General features: G+C 43.0%; 1 protein-coding gene across 1 annotated transcript; it reads right to left on the reverse strand.

Moving 5' to 3' along the window:
* Positions 1 to 8,905: 8,905 nt before the first annotated feature.
* Positions 8,906 to 11,776, reverse strand: LOC117594921. Its single transcript, XM_034294475.1, has 7 exons — positions 11,716 to 11,776; positions 10,798 to 10,875; positions 10,085 to 10,411; positions 9,661 to 9,870; positions 9,257 to 9,574; positions 9,006 to 9,139; positions 8,906 to 8,932 (listed from the first exon to the last, which is right to left on the reverse strand). Exons 1-7 carry the CDS (start codon positions 11,723 to 11,725, stop codon positions 8,906 to 8,908), a joined length of 1,104 nt encoding a protein of 367 aa, XP_034150366.1. The 5' UTR covers positions 11,726 to 11,776.
* Positions 11,777 to 17,277: the final 5,501 nt, after the last annotated feature.

The following is a 17,277-nucleotide window of genomic DNA, read 5'->3' on the forward strand; positions in this document are numbered from 1 at the left end:
ATGGACGAGTCCACCTCTGAGCCCTCATCCTCTGCTTCCTCAATGGAAGACGTGTCAGCGGGATTGAGGAGATCCTCGAAGTACTCCTTCCACCGCCCGACGATATCCCCAGTTGAGGTCAACAGCTGCCCACATCTACTGTAAACAACGTTGGTAGGGCACTGTTTCCCTCTCCTGAGGGGCCGGATGGTTTGCCAGAATCTCTTCAAGGCCAGCCGATAGTCCTTCTCCATGGCCTCACCGAACTCCTCCCAGGCCCGAGTTTTTGCCTCCACAACCACCCGGGCTGCAGTCCGCTTGGCCCTTCGGTACCCGTCAGCTGCCTCAGGAGTCCCACAAGCCAACCAGGCCTGATAGGACTCCTTCTTCAGCTTGACGGCATCCCTTACTTCCGGTGTCCACCACCGGGTTCGGGGATTGCCGCCTCGACAGGCACCGGAGACCTTACGGCCACAGCTCCGAGCAGCCGCTTCGACAATGGCGGTGGAGAACATGGTCCACTCGGACTCAATATCTCCAACCTCCCTCGGGATCCAGTCAAAGCTCTGCCGGAGGTGGGAGTTAAAGATCTCTCTGACAGGAGACTCGGCCAGACGTTCCCAGCAGACCCTTACAGTACGCTTGGGCCTGCCGAGTCTGTCCAGCTTCCTTCCCCGCCATCGGATCCAACTCACCACCAGGTGGTGATCAGTTGACAGCTCCGCCCCTCTCTTCACCCGAGTGTCCAAGACATACGGCCGCAGGTCAGATGAGACGACAACAAAGTCGATCATCGACCTGCGGCCTAGGGTGTCCTGGTGCCACGTGCACTGATGGACACCCTTATGCTTGAACATGGTGTTCGTTATGGACAAACTGTGACTAGCACAGAAGTCCAATAACTGAACACCACTCGGGTTCAGATCAGGGGGGCCGTTCCTCCCAATCACGCCCCTCCAGGTGTCACTGTCGTTGCCCACGTGGGCGTTGAAGTCCCCCAGTAGAACAATAGAGTCCCCAGTCGGAGCACTTTCCAGCACCCCTCCCAGAGACTCCAAGAAGGTTGGGTACTCTGCACTGCCATTCGGCCCGTAGGCACAAACAACAGTGAGAGACCTATCCCCGACCCGTAGGCGCAGGGAAACGACCCTCTCGTTCACCGGGGTAAACTCCAACACATGGCGGCAGAGCTGGGGAGCTATAAGCAAACCCACACCAGCCTGCCGCCTCTCACCATGGGCAACTCCAGAGTGGTGAAGAGTCCATCCTCTCTCAAGGAGTGTGGTTCCAGAGCCCAAGCCGTGTGTAGAGGTGATCCCGACTACCTCTAATCGGAACCTTTCAACCTCACGCACTAACTCAGGCTCCTTCCCCGCCAGCAAGGTGAAATACCACGTCCCTAGAGCCAGTTTCCGTGTCCAGAGATCGGGTTGTCTAGGCCCCTGCCTTCGACTGCCGCCGGATCCTCTTCGCACCGGCCCCTTATGGTCCCTCCTGTGGGTGGTTCGGGCTGAGCCCGGCCGGGCCCCATGGGGGAAGGCCCGGCCACCAGGCGCTCGCATACGAGCCCCAACCCCGGGCCTGGCTCCAGGGTGGGGCCCCCACTGTTCATGTGACTTGAATTATTAAATCACTAAATCAGTGGATGTTACGGGTCCCACTGTTCATGTTAATTGATGACATCCTCTCATCTCACAACAGACAACAAAGTACTGTGTGATTGACAGAAAATACTCACCGGGTGGAACCACTGGCGCTGTTGAATTTCACAACAGTGTACATCAAACTGGTGTCCTGATTCTGGGGTGGAGGCATCTGGACGGTGGAGTACAGAGCCTCTTCCTGGTGGTGGGGGTAAGAGAGGGGGATGTTGGTGTAGACCTGGTCTTCCTGGTTGTCTGAGTCTGGGCTCATGGTGACCATTCCTGACACGTTGTGGTACACCAGACTGGAGTCTCTCTGATGGGAGGAGAGGACAGCGTGAAAACAGATGTGGTCAACCATGATCAGTCATGTGAAAAGGGAAGTACACTCCTTTGACAGTTCACTTTCACTTCAAATATTTGCACACATGGATGTTTGAGCTAAAAGTGAAACAAGGTGACATTCTGCACTTTTTTTCATATTGGTCTTTCAACTTTTCCTGTGTCTTGACTTTAACGTCATGATACTAATATGGAAAACACTGTATGATTGTAAAGTATATTCTGTCAGTGACATTTGTTAGTTTACCTTTGTCTGACAATAGTTCTGTACACAGCTCCAGATTTATTTTTAGACAACTGAAAATGAAGGTTTTGAGTGAGGAACAGAAGCTTTAAAATGTAGAGACCACTCAAAATGTTCCTTCTCAATTATTCTGGAAAGGAAAGATAAAAGGTGCAGTGGTCTCTTATTTTTTTTCCTGAGATGTATACAGTTGTGCTCATAAGTTTGCATACCCTGGCAGAAATAGTGACATTTTGGCATTAATTTGGAAAATGTGACTGATCAAGCAAAACATTTAAGCTTGTTGGACACAACCATAACCTCTATGTTTGGAGAGGGGTCAACAAGGCCTATAGTGAACAGAATACCATCCCCCCTGTGAAGCATGGTGGTGGCTCACTGATGTTTTGGGGTGCGTGAGCTCTAAAGGCAGGGAATCTTGTGAATATTGATGGCAAGATGAATGCAGTATGTTATCAAAAAATACTGGCAGACAATTTGCATTCTTCTGCACGAAAGCTGCGCATGGGATGCTCTTGGAATGCACGAAAATGACCCTAAGCACAACCAAAAACTTTACATGACCTGGAGGCATTTTGCCAATATGAATAAGCAGCTATACCACCTGCAAGAATTCAGGGCCTCATAGACAACTATTACAAAAGACTGCATGCTGTCTTTGATGCTAAAGGGGCAATACACAGTAATAAGATCTAAGGGTATGCATACTTTTGAGCAAGGATCAGTTATTTTTTTTCTTTGTTGCCATATTTTGATTTATGATTTTGCCATTCTGTTATGACCTACAGTTAAATGTGAATTCCATAAGAAATAATACATGTGTTTTGCCTTTACAAGTGGTACACATATTACCAATTCTCCAAGGGTATGCTAACTTTTGGTCACAACTGTTTATTACAGTTTTCCTCCATTGGTTTGGCTCATTTCCTGAAACAGAAATTACATTCTCAAAACAACTTGGAGAAACCTCCAAACCACTTGGCAATTGTTCACAACATAATTGAATTTCTCAATAATTTCATCAAATTGCAAATGTCTAAGTACATGTCTCAATGTCTCAGTATATCTTTGCAAATGATTAAGTACAGGTAGCCTACATTTAGCACAATATCCAAGTGGATAGATCTTGTTGATCTCAACTGATTGTTGATTCTCAGTCTCATGGTTGTTAGCTCCAAAACGTGTCAGTGTCATTTCATTGTATAAGTCATCACATGCACAACAATCTATCTAATACTGTGGGTTTTACTGTAACATTTCAGTAAGTCTAGTCATTGATGATTTCCCCCCTCCCCTTTCTGTCAAATACCCCCTGTAGTACCTCTGCATAGGGTACACGTACCCCAGGTTTGGAACCTCTGGAGTAGTGGCCATTAGTACATTGAACTTGTGGAGAACATAGAGCATTCCTATGTGATTGTCTGTAACTGTAGTAGTGTATGACTCTTCTGGATGACAGATTTTATGTTTTCTTTTTTTACGCTATTGTAGAGTGTAATGGCACTGGAATGAAAGGAGACCCTTTCTTGGACAGCCTTCATTTTGAGTTGATCCCTGAAAATGAGAAAGGTCTCGTAGGGCCTCACCCACCACAACATGTCATTGTATGGGACAATGTGAATTTCCACCGTGGCCCGCTCATCAGGGCCTGGTTCACTACTCATCCAAGGACGGTCATGGTGTTCCTACCACCTTACTCTCCTTTCCTCAATCCTGTTGAGGAGTATTTCTCCACTTGGAGGTGGAGAGTGTATGAGCATCGGGCTCAAGATCACAGGTCCCTGCTCCATGCAATGAGAGGATATTACAGGAGATCAGTGTAGGGGATGGTTGCACGCCGTTTCTTCCCCTCATTTTTTGCAAGGGAGCTTTAGTGTTGTGCTGAACAGTAAGACTGTTTTGCCAAATGTACTTAGAGTTTTGAGAATGTAATTTCTGTTTCAAGAAATTAGCCAAACCAATGGAGAAAAACTGTAATATACAAATAATAAAATATGTAAAAAAAAAAGTGCACTTTTCCCGAGGGGATTTTAAATGACTAAACAGTATGTTTATTTACTGGTTCTGTAACAGACTCACCAGTCTATTGTCTTCTAGGTTTCTTTTGTCTCTTGTATCAGATGTGGATTTGGGAGCATTCTTCCTGTTTAGTACACAAATAAATAATTAATAAATGTAACCAATTTAATAACAAATCAAAAAATTTTACAAATGTTAATGTTCCCCTCACCTGAACCAGATGAATCCAGAGAGACAGAGGATGAGAACCAGAACAACCACTGTGATTCCTACAGATGCAGACAGAGCTGAGGATCTTCCTAAAATGCAATTTGAATGATAAGAATGTATGGCATGATGTTAAACAAAACAGATGAATATGATATAAGATGTTATTGCTATACTTGTTGTTAAGAACACATTTAATCATTGTTAAGAGTTATATTGCTAGTAATATTGCATTAAAGTAACAAAGATTTAACTTGTACCTGCCACAATGATCATCAGAACTGTAGAATTCATAGATCCTATTCCATTCCTGACCTCACAGTAATATTCTCCACTGTCCTCAGATGTGATGTTAGTGATGCTGTAACTCTGTCCTGATGCTTTTGGTGTGGTTACAGTCTTCTTGTACCAGATGTATTTGTCCACAGGTGGGTTGGCATCACTGCTGCAGGTCAGAGTCACTGAACTGCCCTCCACTATTTCACCAGAGGGACTGACTGACACGGAGGGGTTCTTTGGAGCATCTGGGGAACATTATGTTTCAATACACAGTTTATAAAATAAATATTTACACTGGAATATAGAATATACTGTATGGATTTGCAAGTAAAATATTGCTGTAACAAATTCAGTTTTTCTGTTTGATATGGAGACACTGTGACTAATGAAAACATCAGATGGTAATGTTTGGTTAACTTACAATGTACATCCACAAAAACACTTGAAGAGTTGAGACGTCCATATTTATTCTGAGCCTCACAGTAATATTCTCCACTGTCCTCAGATGTGATGTTAGTGATGCTGTAACTCTGTCCTGATGCTTTTGGTGAGGTTACAGTCTTCTTGTACCAGGTGTGTTTGTCCACAGGTGGGTTGGCATCACTGCTGCAGGTCAGAGACACTGAACTGCCCTCCACTATTTCACCAGAGGGACTGATTGACACTGAGGTGCTCTTTGGAGCATCTGTTAGGATCATAATGTTTATAGAAAGATGTATTTTAAATGTTATAAGAAATGTATCTGAAAAGCCATTCCATAAAAGTCAATCTAGTAAATGTGTTGTCTTGTCCCTTGTAAATTAGAATTTATCAGAAATTGCTCATACAAATACCCAGCCTTAAACCCCCAGTAGTAAGCAGTCATTCAGTAGATTGGGTATAGTCATATACTTACAAAAAAAAACACAAATCACTCTTCAATGACACCCTCATGCCAGATGGTCAATCATACATTACTGAGGTTGTCAGAATGTGACTTACAGAGAGAGAATCTAAACACAGATGTGTATCTTGTTCTTGTCCTACTAAAATGAGATTAATTGTAAAAAAAAAATACTATAGTTGTAATCTCAAGTGTAGACACAAATTTCTAGGGATTGATCTGGATGGCAACTTTCCGAGGACACTAAACGCTTCTTGAATGGGTATTTCAGGGTCTCAAGCTTCAGCCACTTGAATACCAGTTGTCCAGGAGGGGCATCAAGTACCCTGGACATGAGGTGAGAGTCAGACCCCAGACACGACCAGCACACCTGTCAATCGCAACCACAGATAGGCAGGAAATATTTTCTGCCTGTGGTGTGTGCTTTCACTTTGCCCTCTGACTGTTTCTCTGAACTTTTTGCTACACAGGACATCAGGACTACCAGGCAGAAAACGGTCAGCATGCGTTTGGAATTATAAAAGTACTTCTGGCGAATGCCCCAATTCTCTCTGTATTGACTTTGCTCTTCACAGTGTAACATAATGCCAGTCTGTATGTAGTTTAGGATGTTTAAGAGCATCATTAATTATGCATGCCATGGCCTGATCTCAACAAATACCAATGACCATACATTAATCAGTAGAAAACATAGTGTGGTGTAAACCACAAACCCCTCAAGATTCATTATTGCAATTTAAAACTTCTTACACTATAGTAAATGTCAAGTTATTTGATGGCACACTTGTGTCATACTGTCAAAATTGCCTTGGCTTTCAGCCCATCAGCATTCAGGAGAACATGAATATTATATATATATATATATATATATATATATATATATATATATATACTGTATTATATATATATATATATATATATATATATATATATACATTGAGTATGGACAATTCACTGTGTATCTCATGTACTTACATGTGACATTGAGAGTCTTTTCAGGAGACAGGAGAGTCTCATGACCTTTGACACCACAGGAGTATCTGCCTGCATCTTCACTGCTGACTGCGAGGATATGGACAGTAGAGTTGGTGTTGGTGTTTTCTATAGGCTGTCCATTCTTATACCAACTGTATTCTGGGTTGGGGTCCAGACTACATTTAGTTGTACATGTCAGAGTGACCCTGTTCCCCTCTGACACAGATGGAGGCTCCATCTCCAACACAACATCTATAGTAAATCAACAAAGTGGCTCAATTTATACAACAACTCAGAGTGTGGGATACAAGGTTGATCTTCTCAACAACTTTATCAATGTTTGTGTCCCATGACAACCCCACTTTAACAGTGTTAAACAAATGTGTTCACATGCAGAAGTCTACACTCACCTAAAGGATTATTAGGAACACCATACTAATAATGTGTTTGACCCCCTCTCGCCTTCAGAACTGCCTTAATTCTACGTGGCATTGATTCAACAAGGTACTGAAAATATTCTTGTTGGCCCATATTGATAGGATAGCATCTTGCAGTTGATGGAGATCTGTGGGATGCACATCCAGGACACGAAGCTCCTGTTCCACCACATCCCAAAGATGCTCTATTGGGTTGAGATCTGGTGACTGTGGGGGCCATTTCAGTACAGTGAACTCATTGTCATGTTCAAGAAACCAATTTGAAATGATTTGAGCTTTGTGACATGGTGCATTATCCTGCTGGAAGTAGCCATCAGAGGATGGGTACATGGTGGTCATAAAGGGATGGACATGGTCAGAAACTGGACATGGTTAAATTCTGAACTCTACCATCTGAATGTCTCAAAAGAAATCGAAACTCTTTAGACCAGGCTGTAACGAGGACGCGCGTGGAGGACGCGCGCCACCCCTCCCGACGTGGTGTTCGGCGCACGTCATCGCCGGCCTTCTAGCCACGCCGCTCCTCCTCTCACGGCACTGTCATGTCTTGTTATTGCACACACCTGGTGTCCATTCCCTCATTAGATCGCATATATAAGTTCCTGTGTTTCTGGTCTTTGTGTGGTATTGTTCTATGTGCGGTGTACATTTTGTATGAGCTGTCTGCACGCTTGTTTTGCGCCTGTGCGCTTTGAGTTTTTACGCGTGCCCTTTGTGTGAATATATATATAGCGATTGAAACTACCTCCCTGCGTTGGCTCCTTATTTCACGCACCTACTACACCGGTTACACAGGCAACATTCTTCCAGTCTTCAACTGTCCAATTTTGGTGAGCTCGTGCAAATTGTAGCCTCTTTTTCCTATTTGTAGTGGAGATGAGTGGTACCCGGTGGGGTCTTCTGCTGTTGTAGCCCATCCGCCTCAAGGTTGTGTGTGTTGTAGCCTCACAAATGCTTTGCTGCATACCTCGGTTGTAACGAGTGGTTATTTCAGTCAAAGTTGCTCTTCTATCAGCTTGAATCAGTCGGCCCATTCTCCTCTGACCTCTAGCATCAACAAGACATTTTCGCCCACAGGACTGCTGCATTTTGGATGTTTTGCCCTTTTCACACCATTCTTTGTATACCCTAAAAATGGTTCTGCATGAAAATCCCAGTAACTGAGCAGATTGTGAAATACTCAGACCGGCCCATCTGACACCAACAACCATGCCACGCTCAAAATTGCTTAAATCACCTTTCTTTCCCATTCTGACGTTCAGTTTGGAGTTCAGGAGATTGTCTTGACCAGGACCACACCCTTTAATGCATTGAAGCAACTGCCATGTGATTGGTTGATTAGATAATTGCATTAATGAGAAATTGAACAGGTGTTCCTAATAATCCTTTAGGTGAGTGTATATCTGATGTGCTGATCATGGTGAACTAATTTAGCTGAGTCCACCTTTAACATGGTAATTAAAGTAAACAAGGTGTGACAGATTACCTGTGACTGTCAGTGAGATAGAAGAGCCATCTTTCCTATAATCCCAAGTTGCAAAACTGAAGTAGTATGATGTTGAGTCCTCCTCTCTTAGATCTGTGATTCTCAGGGTACAGTTGTTGTCCTTATTCCCACAGTACGATACACGACCTGCATTATCATCTGAGATTTTCTTCCAGTCATGATTCATCCTGTAATACCATTCAGTGGTCTTGATTCTATAACCCCTGGGATATGTGTAAGAGCAGGACAGGTCCACTGTTGACCCCTTCAATGCACAGATCCTCTGAGAGGAGTAAGTCACACAATAATCATTGTTACCTGAAATGAAAAAAATATATAAATATAGATGTAAATATTGAAAAATTCTGATTGCTTATATCATATGATATATCAGATACAACAAAATGGTATTCATTTGAACATGTCCACACTCACACACTGCAGGAGACAAGAGACTGTCATGGCTTTTAATAGCACAGGAGTAACGATCTTCATCACTAAACTTGTGTACATAAAAGCTGGAATTGCCCTCTACAACAGGTTGTCCATTCTTGTACCAGATGTAGGTGGGGTTACTAGTCAGAGAACAGGTGGTTCTACAGGTCAGTGTCTTTATATCTTCACCAGTCACCTCCACTTGGAGATCTGGAGGGAAAATAAAAGGAAACGTGTTTTAGTTAAAACCAATATCACTCTTCTTATTGGAAATGTAACACCTGATTTGAGTTGTACTGTGTTATTACATATCCAAGGTTCCATAACCTGTGACAGACATGGTGATATGTGATCCAGTTGTCCAATGATAACCAGTTTTAAAACTGAAGAAATATGATGCTGAGTCAGTCTCTCTCAGGTCTGTGATTCTCAGTGTACAGTCTTTGTCCTTATTCCCAAGGTACAATACACGACCTGTAGAATAATCTACAATTTCTTTCCAGTTTCCATTCTTCTGATAATACCATTCTGTTGTCTTGACATCTTGATGACTGTGATATGTGTAAGAGCAGGACAGGTCCACTGTTGACCCCTTCAAGACACAGATACTCTGAGAGGTGTACTTCACACAATAACTTCCCTTACCTGGAATACAACAATTATACTGAGAAATATCACTTATGATTCACAACATGGTGTTTGTTTTACAATTGTGTTTGTTTCATACTCACACACTGCAGGAGCCAGTAGGTTCTCATGGCCTTTAAAACCACAGGAGTAACTGTTTCTATCACTAAAGTCGTACAAAAACAAGCTAGAAGAGTCCCCTCCAACACTTTGTCCATTATTATACCAGATGTAGGTGGTTTTGTAAGACAGAGAACAGGATGAACTACAGGTCAGAGTCCTTTCATTGTACCAACCCACATTCACCTGCAGATCTGAACAGAGTGATTTCAAAAGAAGGGAAACATTAATTAGTTAAAACATAGCTGTTCTTATTGAAAATGTAATATATGATCCCAGTTGTACTATGTTATTACATAACTACGATTACAGTACCTGTGACAGTCAGGGAGACATAGTCAACTTTCATTGAATCCCAAGGTGTAAAACTGAAGGAATATAATTATTACACAACCAAGGTTCCAGTACCTGTGACAGACAGGACAATCTGTGATCCAGATGTCCATGAATATCCAGTTGTAAATCTGAAGTAATATGATCCTGAGTCCTCCTCTCTCAGGTCTGTGATTCTCAGGGTACAGTCATTGTACATATTCCCACGATACGATACACGACCAGCAGAATTATCTAAGATTTTAGTCCAGATTCCATGTTTCCAGTAATACCATTCGGTTCCTGTGACTGTGTAACCCCAGGGATTTGTGTAAGAGCAGGACAGGTCCACTGTTGACCCCTTCAAGGCACAGATACTCTCAGAGGTGTACTTCACACTCTGACCCAGTACCACTGCAACACCTTCACACAAAACAGGATGTTACTTTAAACACGAGCAAGCAGGTTTATTTATATTATATAGCACAAGTCATACATAGAAGCAATTCAATGTGCTTCTAAAAAGAAAATATAAAACTACAATAGAATAAAAACAAATACTAGAACAAAAACATCAAATTGGCAATTCAATGCGTTGTACTAAATAGAAATAAATTAATAGAAATAAATACATTATGTTACAAAAAAACTGGTAAATTCCTTAGTAGATTTCATGAGGAGTCTATAAAGCATCCATCACTCAGAGTCACTGAATGTGCACAGAACACACTCGAATAATACTTAAGTCCTCCTTTAAGAAACCTATGCAGATGGGTGAGGGAATGTAAAGGAAAGGAAACAGTACATACCTGTCAAAGACCAAAGAAAGACCACAAACACACTTCCTGTTGTTCTCAAGACCATTGTCGTATCTCCCTCCCTGTAGTCTTGGAAATATAAAGAACCACTCACTCTAGGACTGGTACATTTAACATACAGACAGGTACCCTCTCAATGGAGAACAAGGACCCATAACTGAAGAGGAACCAGTCTCATATAATTCTGTTCTGTGTGATCTAATAGTGTTGTTTACATGTTAATCCTCAAGGTCTTAATGCTAGATGGACAATGTATATAATGCTTGTGATGTACAACTTATTGGAAGATTTAGTTATTATAACATCATTATTATTTGAGTTATATACATTAATATGGTAATGAAACTTTGAAAGTGTTTTTATACTTTGCTGGCAAAACATTTAGTTGAAACAGGCATACATATAAAGTGAAATTCTGTTCTCTTGTCCCAGACTCATCTTTTAATTATATTTTAATGTCCCTTGATTGTTCAGCAAAAATAGCAATTTGAACTTCACTTTCCCAAACACTTTTCCCAACACTATAGGAAAATGTACATGTGTGTGTTAGATTTGTCAGCGTCTCACTTCTCAAGCTGACATTATTATTTCGAAATCGTCCTATTCATCGTCATCAATCATCAACAACAATAAACATATTTCTGTGTTAAAGCGAAGCCCTATACAAAGGTACACTGTGTCATTAAGTGTGACAAACACATACACACACCCACATATACACACCTTCTATGTAATAAAGATACTGTGGACACATCCTAAGTCAGCACTCAATTAAAGAACATATTATATATTATCTAGAAGTAATACCCTAAACACACCTCATAATAAATAAAAGGATTCAGTACAAACCCTCCAAAATGTCACACATGTCAACCCTCCAAAAACAAATATTATAATAAAAATGATTACCTCTAGACATTGTCAAGTGTGTGATTTAGTCACTTACTGATTGAGGTAAGAGCTCCTGTTGTGTCACAAGTCAACTAAATGGCATTGAAGCAAAATCATGTGACAATAAAAAGGGAGTTTTGGTGGTGACACAAATTAAAAATAATCAAGACAAAAATCCCTGATGCTGAACAGTCCTTTACTTCCTCATAAAGTCGGTATCAAAATCAGACAGGCACTTGAGAAAAGAGGTGTAAATGTTTCTCAAATGGAAAATTTTCAACAGGCTGCCATAGTAATTTGAAGTGGCTGAAGGGAAAAGAGAAAGAAATATCCTATCAACATTTCTTCAATTAGAGTAGCATTTTTGACTAGTTTAGATTCAAATTTCAAGTAAAGTACAAAGAAATGCAGTTAGCATCTAACCAGACGCTAATAGAAGAGGGCACAACATGTACAATAATGAAGTATAATGTATGTTACAAGTGGGATGTATAGATGAAGGCAAATGCCAAGTACAAAATGCAATTCCAAATGTGCAATGAAGGCAAATTGAAGGTAACATGTGCAACTGAAATGCAAGGATGACAGGAGGTTCCCGAGGTAGACAGGTACATCTAACAACTGAAAATGGCCTTATCTGGCTTTGCAAGCAGTGTCAGAGTCCAGTAGTACAGAAAGAGTAGTGCAACAAGGTCCCTGCGAGGCAGTATTAAGTGGGTGGGTGTGGTTAGTGTGGAATCACAGATTTCAACAGAGTTACAATACCCAAAACACATTTCACTGTATATAAAATAATTAAAGGATTCAATACAAATCCTCAAAAATGTCACTTGCATTTACTAAAAACAAATATTATAATAAAAAAATATTTAAGACATTGTCAAATGTGTGATTTTAGTCACTTATAGATAAAGGTAAGAGCTCCTGTTGTGTCACAAGTCAACTAAATGGCATTGAAGCAAAACCACATGCCAGTAATAAGGGAGTTCTGTTGGTGAAATAAATTAAAAACAGTTGAGACAAAAATCCCTGATGCTGAACAGTCTTTTCCTTCCTTATAAAGACGGTATCACAATCAGACAGGCACTTGAGATAAGGGGCGTAACTGTTTTTCAAACGGAAAATGTTCAACAGGCTGGAGTAGTAATTTGAGGAAGTGGCTGATTGTGTCAAAAAGATGAAATGTGTCTTGTGCTGTGTGTTCTGTTGACTACATACAAAATCATGTGAACTGTTTACAAATAGCCTTCAATTTGGAACGTTTATAAAACATAAGAATATGTTGCTCTACCTTTCTGAGATCATCAAAGAACAGGTCAAAGTTCTATTTAAATCTAGTCTGCTCATGATGCCATTCACAATATTCAATAATCCCATTAAATGTATTCACATCATCATCATCAGCTGTGTCTCAACGTCAAAGTAATTCTTATGGTTTCACCGGTCAACAACAACAAAAACGACAATAAAAACATCAGTGCCAAAAACAATGACGACAACCACAGTAACTTATTGAACACTTGTTGCGTTGCATCAACACTCATTGTCCAATTTCAATTTTATTCTCATGTTTTGTTCTTTAGAAACAGAGGATTTGTTCTTTAGAAACTGTCAGGTAAGTTCGAGATCTGAGGTGGATTCACATTACAAGGAGTCAAGGCAGTCAGATCCACTGTCACTCATGAACATACATGACGACCAGACCAACACATCAGGAAAGGGGTTCCATGTAGATTGGGTCAGACCCGTGATCTCATTCATGTTATTCTACTAACTCATTCAATATACTCTCATCATCTGGGTGCTTAGGATGGTTAAAGACCATGTAGAATTTAACATAGACACCTGTCATGGTTGTGGTAGGTGTAGGACACGAACGCAGAGTCGAGGAAAAGGGTGTAATCCATGTTTTAATGACACAAAAGACTCAAACAAAACAGCCCGCAGCAACCAGTGACGTGGGGAATTCCATACAAAGGAGAAACCAAAATGAACCACACGGGCAAAAAAGGGAACGTAAACAGGGTCCCCAATTGGAGGCAACGACCAACACCTGCCTCCAAGTGGGGAGACTTAAAGGATTGGAGGTGGCTAGAGGTGCCACCTCCTGTTCTGTCCTGACTATGCCCCGAGCCCAGCGCAGAGATGGCTAGGGGCATAGCCAGGAAGTGACAGTACCCATCCCCAAAGGTGCGGGCTCCCGACCGCAAGACCGGGAACAACCCCGCTAGCAGGGGGGCGGGACGACGACACCTGGACAGGCGGAGGCTCAGCACCTGGAGTCGCCGATACAGGCCGGGGAGGCGGAGCCGGCGGAGGGTCAGGAGCCGGCAGAGTGTCAGGAGCAGGGAGAGCCGGCGCAGCGGCAGGGACAGGCCGGGGAGGCGGAGAGCGAAAGGTTCTGGCGGCGGCGAAAACAGGGCATCAGGGGGAACTGGCGGCTTAGGCCCCTGGGCAGCACGGGCCTCCAATTGGGGAGACTAAAAGGATTGGAGGTGGCTAGAGGTGCCACCTCCTGTCCTGTCCTGACTATGCCCACAGCCCAGCGCAGAGATGGCTAGGGGCATAGCCAAGACGTGACAACACCACATTTCTTTCAGTGCTTTTTTAAACATGACGAGTGAATTCATACTGTCCTCTAAATCTGGTGATTAGTTCCATGTCAAGGACGCCACACAGTCATTAAATGTTTGTATCTAAAGATGCAACCCAGTCGTTCATTCTGAATGGTCGGCTGCCATGCTGACTGGCTGTTGACGTTGATCACAGTTAGCTGAACACAGTTAGCTGAACACAGTTAGCTCAGCCTCTATACATTATCAGGATAACTACGCTACCAAGCTGAATTCACCTCAGCTGTCTCCTAGCAACATTCTTGTACAGTGAGACTCAGGCCAATCATACTTAGTCTGTAACACGGTTTATTTTTAACATGTTAAGGCATTCAGGACAAGATGTTCTTATCCAGGGAAATTTACAGAGTTGTGTGCACATATTCACACAATGTCATACCCCCCCCCCCATGCTCTACTGACTGAACAACACGTTTCAAAGTAATGTGCCAGCATTCAAGGGGTCAACTTCAGCTCACTAGGAAACATTTTAAATAAATAAAAAAATTGCCAACAGTTTTGTCAAACTAGTCTTCACATCATTTTTGTTCCAGGAATGATTGTCTTTTTGCCGGACCGAGTAAGCGAAGTCGGCCAAGAAGAATGAACTTCACTGACTGACTGACTGACCGACTCTTGTTAAAAAGCATTGAGGTTAGAGACACGGATCTGTGACAAATTGGTCCTGTGTTTGACTCTTGTTCCAGTTAGAGCACAACCTTCAGTAGATGTGTTGTATTAAGCCTAAAATAAACCTGTTCATGGTTATATTGCAACTATTTTTGGTGGATGTTTGATGTAGACTACACATCTGTGCATGCTTTTTGGTCAGGATAGACAAAAACTTCCCTGACTACAATCTGACATACGTTATAGTAAGCTTAAAATAAAAAAATAAAAAATATTGCAACTATTCCTTGCATGCTCTTGGGGTAATATAGGCTAGATCAAAATCCCTTGGGCAGTCAAAGATTAGGAGTTTCCACGATCCTCGCAACTTTTCACTTGACGAAAATGTCAGTTTTCAAATTCAGTAAGGGCCAAGACATTTAGCACTTTTAATTGTGGGCCGGCTGAACTTGGCTTGCGTGGATCCTTTTCTAGAAAAACACAATCAAAACTATGATAATTAAGTGCCATTAATTATGTTTATTCTTAAAAAAAAAATCAACCATTGTGTGTACGAGCATATGTGAGCTGAATACTTTTTTGGGCATAGTGAAGGTCATCCTGGTTGTCTGTGTCTGCTGTCTGTGCTGCAGTAGAGGTCATGACCATGTCTGATACGTTATCATACACAGGACTGGAGTCTGTCTGATTGGACAAAAGGACAACATGAGGACATGTTCCACAAAGGAACAGATACTCTATACATTTACATTTTCTCTGACAGACTCACCTGTCTACTGTCTGCTGTGTCTCTGGTATCAGCGGTGGATTGAGATGTCTTCCTCCTGTTGTATAAATGAACTTATGAAGTTAGTGAAATATCTGAGCATTTCTAATGGTAATTATGTTAATGATACCTCAGCTGAACCCCATGAAGACAGAGATATTCAAGAACCAGAACAACCACACAGTCTGCAGCAATCCTTAGGTAGGTGGTACGTGTCAAAGTAACATCCAGATGAATGGCAGGACCCAAGGTTTCCCAGCAGAACTTTGCCCAAAGCACCACACTGCCTCAGCCGGCTTGCCTTCTTCCCATGGTGCATCCTGGTGCCATGTCTTCTCTAGGTAAGCGACAAACACGCACCCGGCCATCCACGTGATTTAAAAGGAAACGAGATTGATCAGACCAGGCCACCTTGGTCCATTGCTCCATGGTCCTGTACTGATGCTCACGTGCCCATTGTAGACGCTTTTGGCAGAGGACAAAGGTCAGCATGGGCACCCTGACTGGTCTGCAGTGCCGCCAGCTCCTCCCGTTGCCCAGCTCCTCCCGCTGCCCTGCTCCTCCTGCTGCCCAGCTCCTCCCGTTGCCCAGCTCCTCCCGTTGCCCAGCTCCTCCCGCTGCCCTGTTTTCGCCGCCGCCAGGACCCGCCAATGACTGGCCGCCTCGTACAGCGGCGCCTTCTCCTGCCCTGCAGCCGCCGCTTCGTCCCGCGGCGCCCACTCCTGCCCTGGAGCCGCCGCCGGTCCCGGCCTCAGCGGCGCCCTCTCCGGTCCCGGCCTCAGCGGCGCCCTCTCCGGTCCCGGCACCCTCAGCGGCGCCCTCTCCGGTCCCGGCACCCTCAGCGGCGCCCTCTCCGGTCCCGGCACCCTCAGCCGGCTCCCCCGTCTCCTGCTCCTCCGCCGGCTGCTGACCCACCGCCGGCTCTCATTTTTGTGATGTCATTAGATCTATCCTACAAAGCCGTTCCAGTCACGCTTCTCATCGTCATCTTCCTCGTCTTCCCACCAACAGGTGGAGAATAGTGAAGGGTCTGAATTGTAACTGAATCCACTGTGGCTGTGCACGTGTGACTGACTTCTACACAGATTATATCTGAATATCACTTTGTTTGAAGAGACAGATGAGGATATATTGTACATGGACAGGATTCAATCCAGTCATCATTAGTACACAAGTGGTCAAGAATTCATACGACACCACATTCACCCTAAACGCTTTATTTGTCGGATCAATTCGAAATGACAAAAATATGCAATGCCCAAACAGTTCAACCCCAAGACCTGTTTTTGGTCAAACACCTTGTGTGGTCGATTTCTGGTCATATTGACTTCAGATGTTTTTGTGTTCAGGTCGTCACGTTCTGGGTTTCTTCACTGTGCTGTAGATCACAGAGGGATCCTCTTCTGTCATTGGTGCTGCTGGTCTGTAGAGAGACAATCCAAAAGTCATCTGAATCTGCCCCACGGATGCATCACTAAATCAGTGGTTGTTACGGGTCCCACTGTTCATGTTAATTGATGACATACTCTCATCTCACGACAGGTAACTAAGTACTGTGTGATTGACAGAAAA

Source organism: Esox lucius, chromosome 9 (assembly GCF_011004845.1).
Source record: "Esox lucius isolate fEsoLuc1 chromosome 9, fEsoLuc1.pri, whole genome shotgun sequence".
NCBI classification, from domain to species: domain Eukaryota; kingdom Metazoa; phylum Chordata; class Actinopteri; order Esociformes; family Esocidae; genus Esox; species Esox lucius.